The sequence below is a fragment of the Nerophis ophidion genome, linkage group LG25 (assembly GCF_033978795.1).
Source record: "Nerophis ophidion isolate RoL-2023_Sa linkage group LG25, RoL_Noph_v1.0, whole genome shotgun sequence".
NCBI lineage: Eukaryota > Metazoa > Chordata > Actinopteri > Syngnathiformes > Syngnathidae > Nerophis > Nerophis ophidion.
In genome coordinates, this window is record NC_084635.1 from 21,653,010 (window position 1) to 21,667,501 (window position 14,492).

General features: G+C 39.3%; 1 protein-coding gene across 1 annotated transcript; it reads right to left on the minus strand.

Annotated features, from left to right (window-relative positions):
• Positions 1 to 708: 708 nt before the first annotated feature.
• Positions 709 to 13,472, minus strand: LOC133542882 (beta-1 adrenergic receptor-like). Its single transcript, XM_061887115.1, has 3 exons — positions 13,346 to 13,472; positions 8,193 to 8,471; positions 709 to 3,066 (listed from the first exon to the last, which is right to left on the minus strand). Exons 2-3 carry the CDS (start codon positions 8,413 to 8,415, stop codon positions 2,213 to 2,215), a joined length of 1,077 nt encoding a protein of 358 aa, XP_061743099.1. The 5' UTR covers positions 8,416 to 8,471; positions 13,346 to 13,472; the 3' UTR covers positions 709 to 2,212.
• Positions 13,473 to 14,492: the final 1,020 nt, after the last annotated feature.

Below are 14,492 nucleotides of genomic sequence, written 5' to 3' on the forward strand. Positions count from 1 at the left end.
CGTCGTAGCGGTAAGCTGTTTTTGTTAGCCAGTAGCTATTTCCAGTTTTTCTGTCTGTTATCCTCGAGCTTCCATGCTAAAGATCCTTTTTGTTTTCTAGCTTCCAGTGCTAGCTCCCTTAGTTTGTTATTCCGCCCACGTGCTTGCTTTTTGTTTGTTCTTGTTCTATTATTTATATTAAATCATGTCTTCAGATCCAATGCCTGCCTCCATCTCTGCATCTTGGGGTTCATCAACAAATACCCCTGACACAGTCAACCTCTCATAAATTGTGTTTGTCACAAGTTATAGCTGAATTAATAGCTTACACATACTACGCCACTTGTAGGATCGCTCCCACAACCAACAGTTCGATTTGAAGTTTGAACTATTATTTTGTTGGTTTTATGCTCTTTTGTCAAAACTTTGATGTTTTTATATGGCAACCACACAACATATGCAATATTTTTTCCACAAAAAACATTTTAAAGTGATAATTTTTGAATAATAATTCATTATGACGTAGATTTGTTTGTCCTTTTTTTTTGAGCAATGGAAAAAAAAGAAAATAAAGACAAAAGGAAAAAAAAATGCCTGCATGGCAGCTTTGTGTCAACATTGCCACTTTTTCTCAGTAGATTTCACCTCATTCCACTTTTTTTAAATGTTTTTTTTATTTTTTGCAATACTGTCAATTTTGCAATTTTTGCAGAATGTGTGGACACCCCTGATTTAGACCACCCTTCATTGATCACGAGCTACTGGTGGATCATGATAGGTGTGTCAGTCGAGCACCAGCCAGGCATTAAAAAAAGAGTCCTATAAATTAGCGATCACCAATCTTTTAATATGACGTCCCTTTGGACACTTGATTGACATTCGCGGCACCTGGACAATTAACCCTGGACAATTAAGATGCCAAAAACCAACCACTTTCATGTGGTGTTAAACATGCTGGTATTTTTTATTAAACACCTGTAACATTACAGTTTTTTCCACTTGCTTTCAGACAATTTTACTAACTGTGTCTTTTTTCAAAAGATATACACACTTTTCCAAACATCACATTAAATTTTCCTAATTCCTACATTATTTGCAAAATGACACACTTCGGTCGAAACATATGCCCGTTCATCAAAATAAAGCAGGCATTTACTGAATGTTGTTAAAAGGAAAGGCGATGTAACACAGTGGTAAAAATGCCCCTGTGCCAACTTTTTTGCAATGTGTTGCTGCCATTACTGTTTTTTTTCTGATTGCTTACACACAAAAATGTTGATTTTCACACAGTTAACAAAGTCCACACACAGTAAACTAAACCACAGTGCAGACTTCCCTAATATCAGGCATAGACTCTGCTTCACAGTTTATGCTTTACACTAGGGGTCCCCAAACTACAAATTTGAATGTTATTTTTGTATTTTAATTTCTTTAAATTTGTGGCCTCCAGCTCTACCTGAATTTCGGGAGATTTTCGGGAGAAAATTTGTCCCGGGAGGTTTTCGGGAGAGGCACTGAATTTCGGGAGTCTCCCGGAAAATCCGGGAGGGTTGGCAAGTATGACATCACACCAACTCTCAAATCCCCTTCACTGGCTTCCTGTTCCATTCAGATTTGAATTAAAAATCTCCCAGTGCCTCCATAGAAATGGCCCTGTCTATACCTCAAAGATCTGCTCACCCCCAAATCCTCCACACGACACCTCCGCTTCAAACAGGCTAACCTCCTCCAACCACCAAAGACAAAGCTACGAACTATGGGAGACCGGGCTTTCTGCTCCACTGATCCCAGCCTGTGGAACGATCTCCCTGACCACCTGAGGGCACCACAGACTGTGGATGCTTTTAGAAAAGGCTTGAAAACCCATCTTTTAAAAAAAAAGCCTTTTTATAGATATGCATTCTGGTTTTGGCTATTGGGCTGTTTCTAGTTTTATATTTTATTTATTTATTATTATTATTATTATTTATTTTTTCACACTGTGGCATTTTGAGGTTGTTTGCTCAAAGTAATGTGCTTTTTACAAATAAAATAAATTGTTACTATTATGATTATTATTAAACGTCCACAGGTGTGAATGTGAGTGTGATTGGTCGTTTGCTTATATATGCCCTGTGATTTGTAAGAGACCAGTTTTGGCTGGAATAGACTTTAGCACCCCCTGATGAGGGCCATGCAACAATTATTCACTGAATGTTCAATAGCATTATTGAAGTTGATACATTTCCGTCCCTCAGATCTTCTCCCCTTTAGGAGGCGAGTGCTCTCGCTGGAAGAGGAGGGTCACGCCCTTCCTAAAGCGCTGGTCTCTCACACTATAGATGATTACATTACAGCAACTGTTACACGCCAAGATCCAGAAAGCAATAAAGGAAAAGTTACACCAGGTGTATCCGACCACATTCCCGAGTACAAACACTGCAATAGGAGTGAAGGACGCCGTGAAGGTCAACGTCAAGATGCAGATTGTCTTTGCAACTTTGATATCTGACAGGGTGGGTCTTTTGCAGCAGCCTCCACCATTTGGACTGGTCTCGGAGAGAAGTTCACGCCTTTTGGTGTAACGTCGAATGCTTGTGAAGGACACAATGTTAACGGCTAAGGTGCCACTAAGAAGTGTGAAGTCAAATGCTGGGAATAAGAGCAACACATGGCTATTGGCAGATAACTGGGGGTTCAAGGGGGTGTAGATGCACATGCGACTGCACTCGTCGTACTCCAGAGTGAAGCTGCTGCTCAAGATGAGGGGCGCCAGCGCAAGCAAAACGCTAGAAGTCCAGGAGAGCACGACCAGAAGCAGAGTCCGTCTCCGTGTCACTAAGGTGTCCTTGCGGAGAGGCCACAGGATGGCCACGCTTCTTTCCACGGTCATGAGGAAGATGGTGGTAATGGAGACAAACGTGCACAGGGCAAACATGGGGCCAATCAGCATGCAGGGCTGCCAAGAGCGTAGCCATTCCCCCAAGGAAGTGGAGCCACGCTTGTACCAACTGGGAGGCGAGTTGGCTACCATTAGGGACACCTCGGTGTAGATGGAGAACGGAACCACAAAGACACCCACCATCATGTCAGCTACAGCCAGAGACACTGTCAAAGAAAGGGAGAATGTCCACATATTGTGTTATTAGATGCCCTTATGATGAAAGAGCACAAGTCTACCTTTGAACAGTGGTTCTCAAATGGAGGGACATTCCCGAATAATTGTTTTAGATCTTTAAGATGGAAAGTGTAGCTGCCATTATGATGTGCAGCAGGGACGTGCACATGATTATAGAGGGGAAGGGGCTCAAAGTCAGAAAAGGGCAGGACATTTTTTTTGGGTCCTTTACACAATATGGAAATTGATGTAATATTAAATTTGCTAATAGGAAGCTAACTACTTAGCTGTGTGTCCTTTGTAGGTAAAAGTGATTGCTATTTCTTTTGTGTCAACAAATTATTGTCATAATTAGTTAATTCACATTATCACAGGCTTGGAAGACATGAAAAGCAACACAAAACTGGTTTATTATTAGGCTATTTATTGTTAAAGATAAGCACTTTAATATTGGACATTGAACAGTGCAACTTGAACTTTGAAAAAAAATAAAATAAATAAATACCCAAATGGAAATAACTTCAATGTGAAAATCTGTCCTTCTTCCCTTAACTTGATGAAAACACTATCAAGTTGTAACTTATGGTCTTTCTCACTTAATGCTCGGACTAAACAACTGAAACGCAATACAACTTTATATCTAAACATCTACTTTGAGAGAAATGTGATCCGGCGTAAACACAGTTAGTTTTATTTTGAAAATTAACCCAGTGTTTTATTTTGTATTTTGTACACTACTTCCTGTCCCGCACGATCAGCTCTGCTCTGTGCTCAATTGATGTGCCTTGCTCAATTGACGCGCTGTGCTACGACGTCCGGCAAAAACAGAAGCTGACACATTGAATAATAGAATAATCAGGGGCGCCGCTAGGGATTTTGGGCCCCATGAAAAGAATTTTTACAGGGCCCCCAACACAGCGGCAACATTTTTTGATGCTAATTTAAATACAAAAGGGTTTAAGCTTATTAAACCATTAAAATTGTTCATAATTACCTTTGTTTAATTCATTTTAATTAATGAATTACCTTCATCTTTGTATTGTTTTGAGACTGTAGTAAAATGTATTATGACCGTAAGTCTTCAACTATACAAAGTATTTCAATGGTTGGAGTCTGCGCTTTTGGATGATATACCAGTTACTATGGTAATCTAATTAGTTACTACAGTAATCTAATTAGTAACTATGGTCATCTAATTAGTTACTATGGTCATCTAATTAGTAACTACGGTCATCTAATTAGTTACTATGGTCATCTAATTAGTTACTATGGTCATCTAATTAGTTACTATGGTAATGTAAGTCACAGCAGCTCAGACGAGGTACCAAGCAGTGTGGGCGGGAAGCGTTTCCACAGACGCAGAAGGAGATTTTCACAACAAAGTTCTAAAGCTTAGTGATGTCTCAGATATATGTCAGATTGTAGGTGGTTTTATTTTGTACCCTTTCGGGTTCATATTTCCCTGTTTGTTGCATTTTTGTTGCGTTTCACTTGATTGTAAAATGTGTCGATCGAAAGCAGGTATGACGTTCATATATTGTCACTATTTAGTGTTTTATCCTTCATAGAAAAATGTAAAATTCCATTATGTTTTTTAAGGCGGTCTGTCAAAACGTTTTTAGCATTCAATCAGACATTATTGTGAGGTTTTGTATTAGTGTTCATAAAAATAGACATACCAGCCCCCAGACACATTTTTTTCTCTAAATGTGGCCTCGAGTCAAAATAATGGCCCAGGCCTGGCCTAGAGGATGCTAATTTTCCATAGTGTTTTAGGGATTATGTCTCACCCTCTTGCGGCTCAGAGAACGTAAACTACATCCCCACGTGACCAGGTCTACCTTAATGCAGGGGCTTGCCTGGGCTGAACCCAGGGGCCTCCCAGTTCGGGGTTCCTATGCACAGAGGTGCACGTCAGCCCTCTGGTCCTGTCTTGGGGAAATTGATAGTAAACATGTTTTGCTGTAGTTTTTGGGCACAGTGACGATTAAAGCGTTTGGCATCTTTTGACGGAGGTAAATGGTAAATGGGCTATACTATGCTTTTCTACCTTAAGGTACTCAAAGCCCTTTGACACTATTTCCACATTCACCCATTCACACACACTTTCACACACTGATGGCGGGAGATGCCATGCATGGCCCAAACGAGGACCCATCAGGAGCAAGGGTGAAGTGTCTTGCTCAAGGACACAACGGATGTGACAAAGTTGGTAGCAGGTGGGGATCAAACCAGGAACCCTCAGGTTGCTGGCACAGCCACTCTTCCAACAGCGCCACACCGTCTATATTTAGGTATACATATACATATATGTATTTGTGATAGAAATAAGGGGGGTTCCACAGGCCATTACTTTATTATTAATTTTGTCATTTTGCAGTAAAATACATATGTTTATGTGTTCTTAATAACCTAAAACCTGCATCTCAATAAGTTCACTCTTCAAAGTAAATGCTGTACATTATCACAATACTTCATAAAACTACTGTGGTTGTTTGTAATACAATTCCTTGTATTGTTTTGATACAATATTTCTTTATCCAAAAGTTTTATTTTTTTAAAAGCATTTTACATGTTAAAATTGTGCTGTTTTTGAGGGTGAGGGGGAGCTTGTACCAATTAAATGGATATCCATTCATTTCCATGAGTGAGGCTGTTTTTCGAGGTACGAGCTGCATCACAAAACCAATTAAGCTCACATCCCAAGGTACCGCTGTGTTCATATTTGAGCCTGTATAATTTTGACTCTATATAAATGAGAGAAAATTCAGAATATATTTAAATTTGTGGATTAAATTCTTATTTCCAATTATTGAATCATTTAATGTAAGCAAATCTTTATCTTTAAGGGCCCAAAATGAATACCACCTTCATGCCGGGGATGAGGGTCTAACTTCTGAACATAAACACCACATAGAGTTGTGGTCAAAAGTTTACATACACTTGTAAAGAACATAATGTCATGGCTGTCTTGAATTTCCAATCATTTTGTACAACTCTTATTTTTTTGTGATAGCGTGATTGGAGTACATACTAGTTTGTCACAAAAAAACATTCATGAAGTTTGGTTCTTTTATGAATTTTTTATGGTTCGACCAAATCTGCTGTCTCACAAGTTTATATTAATATGTTAATACAGGGGTGTCAAACTCAATTTACCTGGGGGCCACTGGATGCAGAAACTTGACGAGGCTGGGCCGCTAGAAAAGATTTCTTCAAAAAATCTGAAACGCACTATTTAATTATTTCACCCTCTTTGAATGGCTTTCCCGCCCTAGCAACATACTTGCCAACTCTCGTGATCTTTCCGGGAAACACCCAAATCTCAGTGCCACTCCCGACAATCTCCCTGGGCAATCATTCTCCCGGTTTTCACCCGGAAAACAATATTAAAGTTGTGCATGAATGCACTGTCTTTAGGGTCCTCTACGACCTATCATCTCGTCGGCTTTTCCACCATGCAAACAGTGTGCCGACCCAGTCACATAATGTACGGGACTTCTACGGAACCACGGAAGTGACTGCAAGATATACTTGACCAATAGCCATACAGGTCACATTTAGTGTAGTCGTATAAACAACTTTATCACTGTTACAAACATGCGCCACACTGTGAACCCACAACAAACAAGATTGACAAATATATTTTGGGAAAACATCGCACCGTAACACAACATAAACACAACAGAAAAAATACCCAGAATCCCATGCAGCCCTAACTCTTCCGGACTACAATATACACCCTCCCCCAACCCTGCCGCCGGATGTTCTCTCACAATGTGTTTGTCATTCTTGTTTGGTGTGGGTTCACAGTGTGGCGCATATTTGTAACAATGTTAAAGTTGTTTATATGGCCACCCTCAGTGTGACCTGTGTGGCTGTTGATCAAGTACTGTATGTCTTGCTGTCGCTTACTGTGTTTGCAGAAGCTTAATAAAATTTCTGGCTGGCTTGCACGCTGTTTGTACAGGTCATAGAGGACGTTCAAGTCAGTGCCTCCACTGTGCCCCCTAATATTGTTTTTAGGGGGAAATTCGGGAGAATGGTTGCCCTTGGAGGGGCACTGAAAATTGGGAGTCTACCGGAAAAATTGAGGGTATAGAAGTATGACGGTGTAAAGCGGCATTCACATAAAAATAAAGTCTCTCGGGCCGCAATTGGCCCGCGAGACTTTATGGTCTTTATTGAGATCCCTGTGTTAATATATGGTTATATGTCCCTTGGCAAGTTTCACTGCAATAAGGTGCTTTTGGTAGCCATCCACAAGCTTCTGGTCGAGTTTTTGACCCCTCCTCTTGACGAAATTGGTGCAGTTCAGCTCAATTTGTTGGTTTTCTGACATGGACTCGTTTCTTCAGCATTGTCCACAAGTTTAAGTCCGGACTTTGGGAAAGGCATTCTAAAACCTTACTTCTAGCCTGATTTAGCCATTCCTTTACCACTTTTGACGTGCGTTTGGGGCCATTGTCCTGTTGGAACACACAACTGCGCCAAGGACCCAACCTCCGGGCTGATGATTTTAGGTTGTCCTAAAGAATTTGGAGGTAATCCTCCTTTTTCATTGTCCCATTTATGCTCTGTAAAGCACTAGTTCCATTGGCAGCAAAACAGGTCCAGCGCATAATACAACCACCACCATGCTTGACGGTAGGAATGGTGTTCCCGGGATTAAAGGTCCTTTCTTTTCTCTTCCAAACACATTGCTGGGTATTGTGGCCAAACATCTCCATTTTTGTTTCATCTGACCACAGAACTTTGTCCATCTGATGTCAGATGAAACAAGAATTGAGCTGTTTGGCTACAATACCAGCAATATGTTTCATGAATGTTTTTTGTGACAAACAAATATGTGCTCTGATCACTCTATCACCAAAAAATAAGACTTGTAGAAATTATTGGAAACTCAAGACAGCCATGACATTATGTCCTTCACAAGTGGATGTAAACCTTTGACCACGACTGCAGATACAGTATCATTGTACAACATCTTAAACACTGTTAATGACATTGTAATTTTTAAATTTGAAATTACTTGACAATTTGCTAAAATAACACCATATAATGTACTACACAAATATTAAACATGAACATTTGGTAGGGTTCCTACAACAGCCACCTTTTAGATATCCCTGAGGTGTCCTGGACTGCCTTGTCTGCAGGAAGACTGTAAGAGTGACCATGTTGCCAACCACGATAGCAAAAGCCAGGCTGACCATGAACCCTACAGCCAAGGTGCGGTTGACCAGGCCACCGCAACAAAGCGTGCAGGGAGGGGTTGACGTCTGTCCTGACTCAAGTTCTGCACAAGTTGCTGAGGTGTTGAGAGGCAGCGTCGTCATGTCCCACCATGGATTGCTTCACCCTGCTGTGGTGGGGTGACTCAGGAAACAGGTTGCTATAATGAGAGAAAATCCTGTTGTTATTGAAATATATCAGACATGAATATTATTAGAGTATAACTTATTTTCCGGGGATGTAAAGGGCAGAAGACCAAAATGTTGAATGTATACATATTTTTTTTACAATTCTGCATAACACAATTGAAAAGAACCCAATGATGCAGACAGAGAAAAGAAAAATGTGCACCATGGAAAAAAACCAAAAACTGCTATAAACACCATTTCCTAAGGAGTTGGGAAATTGTGTTGGATGTAAATATAAACGGAATACAATGATTTGCAAATCCTTTTCAACCCATATTCAAATGAATGTACTACAAAGACAAGATATTTGATGTTCAAACTCATAAACTTTATTTTTTATTTTTTGCAAATAATAATTAACTTAGAATTTCATGGCTGCAACACGTGCCAAAGTAATTGGGAAAGCGCATGTTCACCACTGTGTTACATCACCTTTTCTTTTAACATGTCATCCCCGTAAATCAGTTTCATGTTTGATCATGTTTATGTTTTGTTTTTGGACTCTTGTTTCCCGTTTTGCACTTCCTGGTTTTGTTTGTTTCCATAGTCACTGATTTGTTTCCACCTGGTCTTCAAGCCACGCCCCTGTCCTCAGCCTCACACCTGTTAGTAATCATCATCACAGTCATTATTTAAACCAGGGGTCGGGAACCTTTTTGGCTGAGAGAGCCATGGAAGCCAAATATTTCAAAATGTATTTCCGTGAGAGCCATATAACAGTTTTTAACACTGAATACAACTAAATGCGTGCATTTTTAAGACCAACATTTTGAGAGTGTAATAAGTCTCTAATTGTTTTTAACAACATTGTTATTCTAAAGTTAACCATTAAGAAATACAATACTTCTTACCATTAATGCGACATCTTGGACAGGTGCGATAGAAAACGGATGGTAGGATTAAAATGCTTGAGAATGTTTTGTAACTTTAACATTATTTTAAACACTGTGATTACCAGCGGAATTATTAATTATTTATCGTGTTAAGCAATGTCAGCTAAGATCTATCTGAGAGCCAGATGCAGTCATCAAAAGAGCCGCATCTGGCTCTAGAGCCATAGGTTCCCTACCCCTGATTTAAACCATTCTGTTTCCGTCCTCGTCCTGGGAACTTTGCTTGTGTACTTGCTACATGCTTTACCTACCGGACTTTGTATCGAACCCTCAAGACCACACACCTACCTTTCCTTGCCACGGTGATTATTGTTTTGACCACGCCACGTAAGATCTTGTTTGTATTTGTTCCTCCGTGCAAGTTTTTTATTTGTTTTGTACCATTGATAGTAACTTTTGTTTATTTGTACATAGTCATGCCATTGTGCTGTTTTGTTTGGAGTTTAGTCTACATTATTATCCGCCACTGAGCGCGCCCTGTTTGACCTGTTTTTGTATTATAGTGTGTAAATAAATTATTATGTACCTCAATTCACGCCTGGCTCGTCCCAAATTCCCTCCGCATCAAAGAAGCAAAACAAATCCAAGTCAAAGACCTGACATAACAACACTTAATAGACGTTTGGGAACTGAGGAAACTAATTGTTGAAGCTTTGAAAGTGGAATTCTTTACCATTCTTGTTTAATGTAGAGCTTCAGTCGTTCAACAGTCCGGGGTTTCCGCTGTCGTATTTTACCCTTCAAAATGCGGCACACATTTTCGATAGGAGACAGGTCTGGACTGCAGGCGGGCCAAGAAAGTACCCACACTCTTTTTTTTACAAAGCCACGCTGTTGTAACACGTGCTGAATGTGGCTTGGCATTGTCTTGCTGAAATAAGCAGGGGCGTCCATGAAAAAGACGGCACTCAGATGGCAGCATGTGTTGTTCCAAAATCTGTATGTACCTTTTAGCATTAATGGTGCCTTCACAGATGTGTAAGTTACCCATGCCTTGGGCACTAATGCACCCCCATACCATCACAGATGCTGGCTTTTGAACTTTGTGTCGATAACAGTCTGGATGGTTCGCTTCCCCTATTGTCTGAATGACACGATGTGGAATATTTCCAAAAACAATTTGAAATGTGGACTCGTCAGACCACAGAACACTTTTCCACTTTGCATCAGTCCATCTTAGATGATCTCGGGCCCAGAGAAGCCGGCGGCGTTTTTTGATGTTGTTGATAAATGGCTTTCGCTTTGCATAGTGGAGCTTATCTTGCACTTACAGATGTAGCGACAAATATTTCATTGCAGTAAACTAATATCCCGCAAATCCCTCATATTCCTCTTGTTTTGCATCTGACCCTGAATTCCACTTCAAATTCTTATAGCTCACAGCCGGTTTTAGAGTTTGTGTAATTTGGCTCAGCTTGACAAAACAGATCATTTTTTTGTTTGTTCAGCTCGAGAGTGCACTCATCTTAATGAGATTTGACCCTCTGTCCTGTGTTTGTCCTGAGGGTCCGATATTGTGCAATTCAACACAAAGAGCTTCTACGTTACTGTTGTTGTGTTTGGATTGGTGCTGTCAAATGTTTACATTTAATCACACTTTTAAATGTGGAATCATCATTATCAACCACAGGTTATTACTCATTGCATAATATAAATAAACTTAAAGGAAGATCCCACAAGTTCGACACAAATTCAATTTTATTGTCATAATTTCATGCAGGAGCATTTTTTTTATGTTTTTCTTGAATGCACGTCATTTATTTGCTCTAAACTTGGTAACAGTTTTAACTAAATTCACTTTAATCTAGTTTGCCAGAAAACACACGCAGTTACAGTCTCCTCACTCATTTTTGCACTGAAGTTGTCATGATCGGTTGCCCGGATCATGTTTTGTTAAATTTTTGACTCCCTCTGTTCTGTTTTCAGCACCCTTGGGTTTGTTTGTTTTTGGTTACCACGGGTGCTGATTAGTTTCGCCTGCCTCTAATTAGTGTTCTGGAAAGTCAACTGCCCCCAGGCAAAAAATCAGAGAGCTACTTATTCCTGTTTTTTGCCACTCTAGGGCTGGGCGATATGGCCTTTTTTTAATATCTCGATATTTTTCGGCCATATCACGATACACGATATATATCGATATTTTTGCCTTAGCCTTGAATTAACACTTGATGCATATAATCACAGCAGTAAGATGATTCTATGTGTCTATAGTAAAACATTCTTCGTCATACTTCATTAATATATGCTCATTTTAAACTTTCATGCAGAGAAGGAAATCGCAACTAAGTCAATTGACCAAAACTGTACTTATTAAAGTTTTTAGCAGGTGACTTTTCAAATGATGCTACATATTAGCAGTAACGCTACCTTTGGTAGCAACACTTTAGCAACAAAATACGGTTGTCTATTCGACATCTTCCCGCTTGAAGCCGAACCACCGCCAGACGATGGACTACCTGCTGTTTTTCGTGGGAATTCATTTTTCCTTTATCCGCACCTTCTTTCTCTGGTATTACCACTTGCACGGCTCCGCTAGCACCACAGCTAACGTTACCCAGTCTGCTACCTGCTTTGTGAGTGCATATACGTATGTGACGTGTGTAAGTTTGTGCTCTTGCTGTCTGTGAGAAGGAGACACAAGAATGAGTGGGAAGAACCTGTAGTGTAATGCCCGCAGCTAAAAGTAACTGCGTGAGAACGTATACTCGAATATCACGATATAGTCATTTTTTATATCGCACAGAGACAAACCCCCGATATATCGCCCAGCCCTATGCCACACTCAGTCTGGCTGTCTTATTTGCTCAAATGCAGCAGTTACATCGTTACTTCTTGATTCCTGAGCTAAGCGTTGCCATTTGTTTTCTATGCTACTCTTTCCGGTTAGCTATTTCCTTAGCTTGCCGTGCTATCGGCACGCTTGTTTTGTTTGTGTCCTGACTGATTTATGGACAATAAATCATTGTCTTACCTGCATCTTGGGAGAACGATCTACGCATCACTATGCAACCACGATGTGACAGAAGTGTGCATTGTCCTGATCACTGACCATATACCAAACCCTTGCCACCTTTCAGGTAACCATCCTCGGTGACGGTAAAGGAGCATGTGAGGTCAAAATAAATTGTGTGATTAATCTGCGCATTTGCAAGAATAATGCAACGTTTTTTTAGTGAATAATCACATGAGTTAGCTCATTATTTTTGACAGCCCTAGTTTAGATTAAATACAAATACCGTATTTTTTGGACTATACAGTAAGTCACAGTTTTTTTTCATAGTTTGGCCAGTGGTGCGACTTATACTCAGGAGCGACTTATGTGTGAACTTATTAACACATTACCATAAAATATCAAATAATATTATTTAGCTCATTCACGTAAGAGACTAGACCTATAAGTTTTCATCGGAATTTAGCAATCAGGAGTGACAGATTGTTTGGTAAACGTATAGCATGTTCTATATGTTATAGTTATTTGAATGACTCTTACCATAATATGTTACGTTAACATACCAGGCACCTTCTCAGTTGGTTATTTATGTGTCATATAACATACACTTATTCAGTCTGTTGTTCACTATTCTTTTATTATTTTAAATTGCCTTATTCTTGGTGTTGGGTTTTATCAAATAAATTTACGCCAAAAATGCGACTTGTGTATATTTTTTTCCTTCTTTATTATGCATTTTCGGCAGGTGCGATTTATACTCCGGTGCGACTTATATTCCGAAAAACCCGGTACTCCAAAACACACAGTTTTGTCATTCAATGCGTTTGTATTACCAAAATAACAAACACATGAATGGGTATGTAGCCTGCCTAAGTGGCAGGTACTATTTTCTTTACATCGCTGTGGGAAATAAACACAATTATCCCTGCTTGGTGACAAATATTAAAGCAGAAACATATTTATAAAAACGTAACTTTTACATACTATTTGGATTAGAAAAGCTTACCTGCATTATTGTAGTAAAGAGTCATAAAGCAGCAGAGCAAACGTTGCAAAGGGAAGTCAAATTCCGTCAACTGCAGTCCAGTGAAGAATGACGTGGAGATACAGTCATGCTCCTCTTCAATTCCCCGAGAAGGCGCGTAAACTATGAGTCCGAGTGATTCAGCCACCCACCTTCCTCGCTTACATTCTGCAGCGCTCTCCCCAGCCTCTTCATGATTTGTACACACAGTTAGCTTTCAAGGTGAAGACCAACTACAATTTCTTGTTTACCATATTTCCTCCGACATTACAATCATCTCCTTTCCATCTGTAAAAATATGTATCTTACAACTACTAAATGAATCACCGATACATTTAAATTAGGGATGCACAATGTAGTAAATATCACATAGTTAATGGTAAATATTAGGATTTATGATGTCACACATTGTAAACAGACATACATTGTGTAGAATTTTTACACAATCTGCGATTTCATCATGGTCACCCTTTAACATCATTGAATGTCAGGACAAACCGACAGGTACAATTTGTCAAATCTTCCTTTAAATCTTTCTTAACTGCAGGTGTGCACAAACTACACTGAAACATGAATGTAAAAAATAATACATATAAATAAGTTATCATTAACGGTCTTGAGAAGCAGGATGTAGTCTGAACACTGCAAAAACTCAAATCTAAGTAAGATTAAATATCTCAAATAAGGGTGGTATTTGCTAATTTTCTGTTTGATAAGATAATTCTTTTCACTAAGCAGAGTTTATGTTAGTGTTTTATTTGGTCCTAAATCAGGGGTGTCAAACTCATTTTAGATCGGGGGCCACATGGAGAAAAATCTACTCCCAAGTGGGCCGGACTGGTAAAATCCCTGCACGATAACTTAAAATAAAGACACCTTCAGATTGTTTTCTGTGTTTAAAAATAGAAGAAGCACATTCTGAAAATGTACAAATCATAATGTTGTTGTTTTTTTACACTTACATGTTGCGGTTAAAAGTATTCTACCTTTATTTGTCGTTATTTATATTTTCTGAATGAATGATGTGATAATGTTCATCAGTCTACTCAATGGTGTTCATTTTCAATCCATCAAGATAAAAAAATATCAAAATCAAATTACAGTATGCCATGTATGTAGTTTGATCATT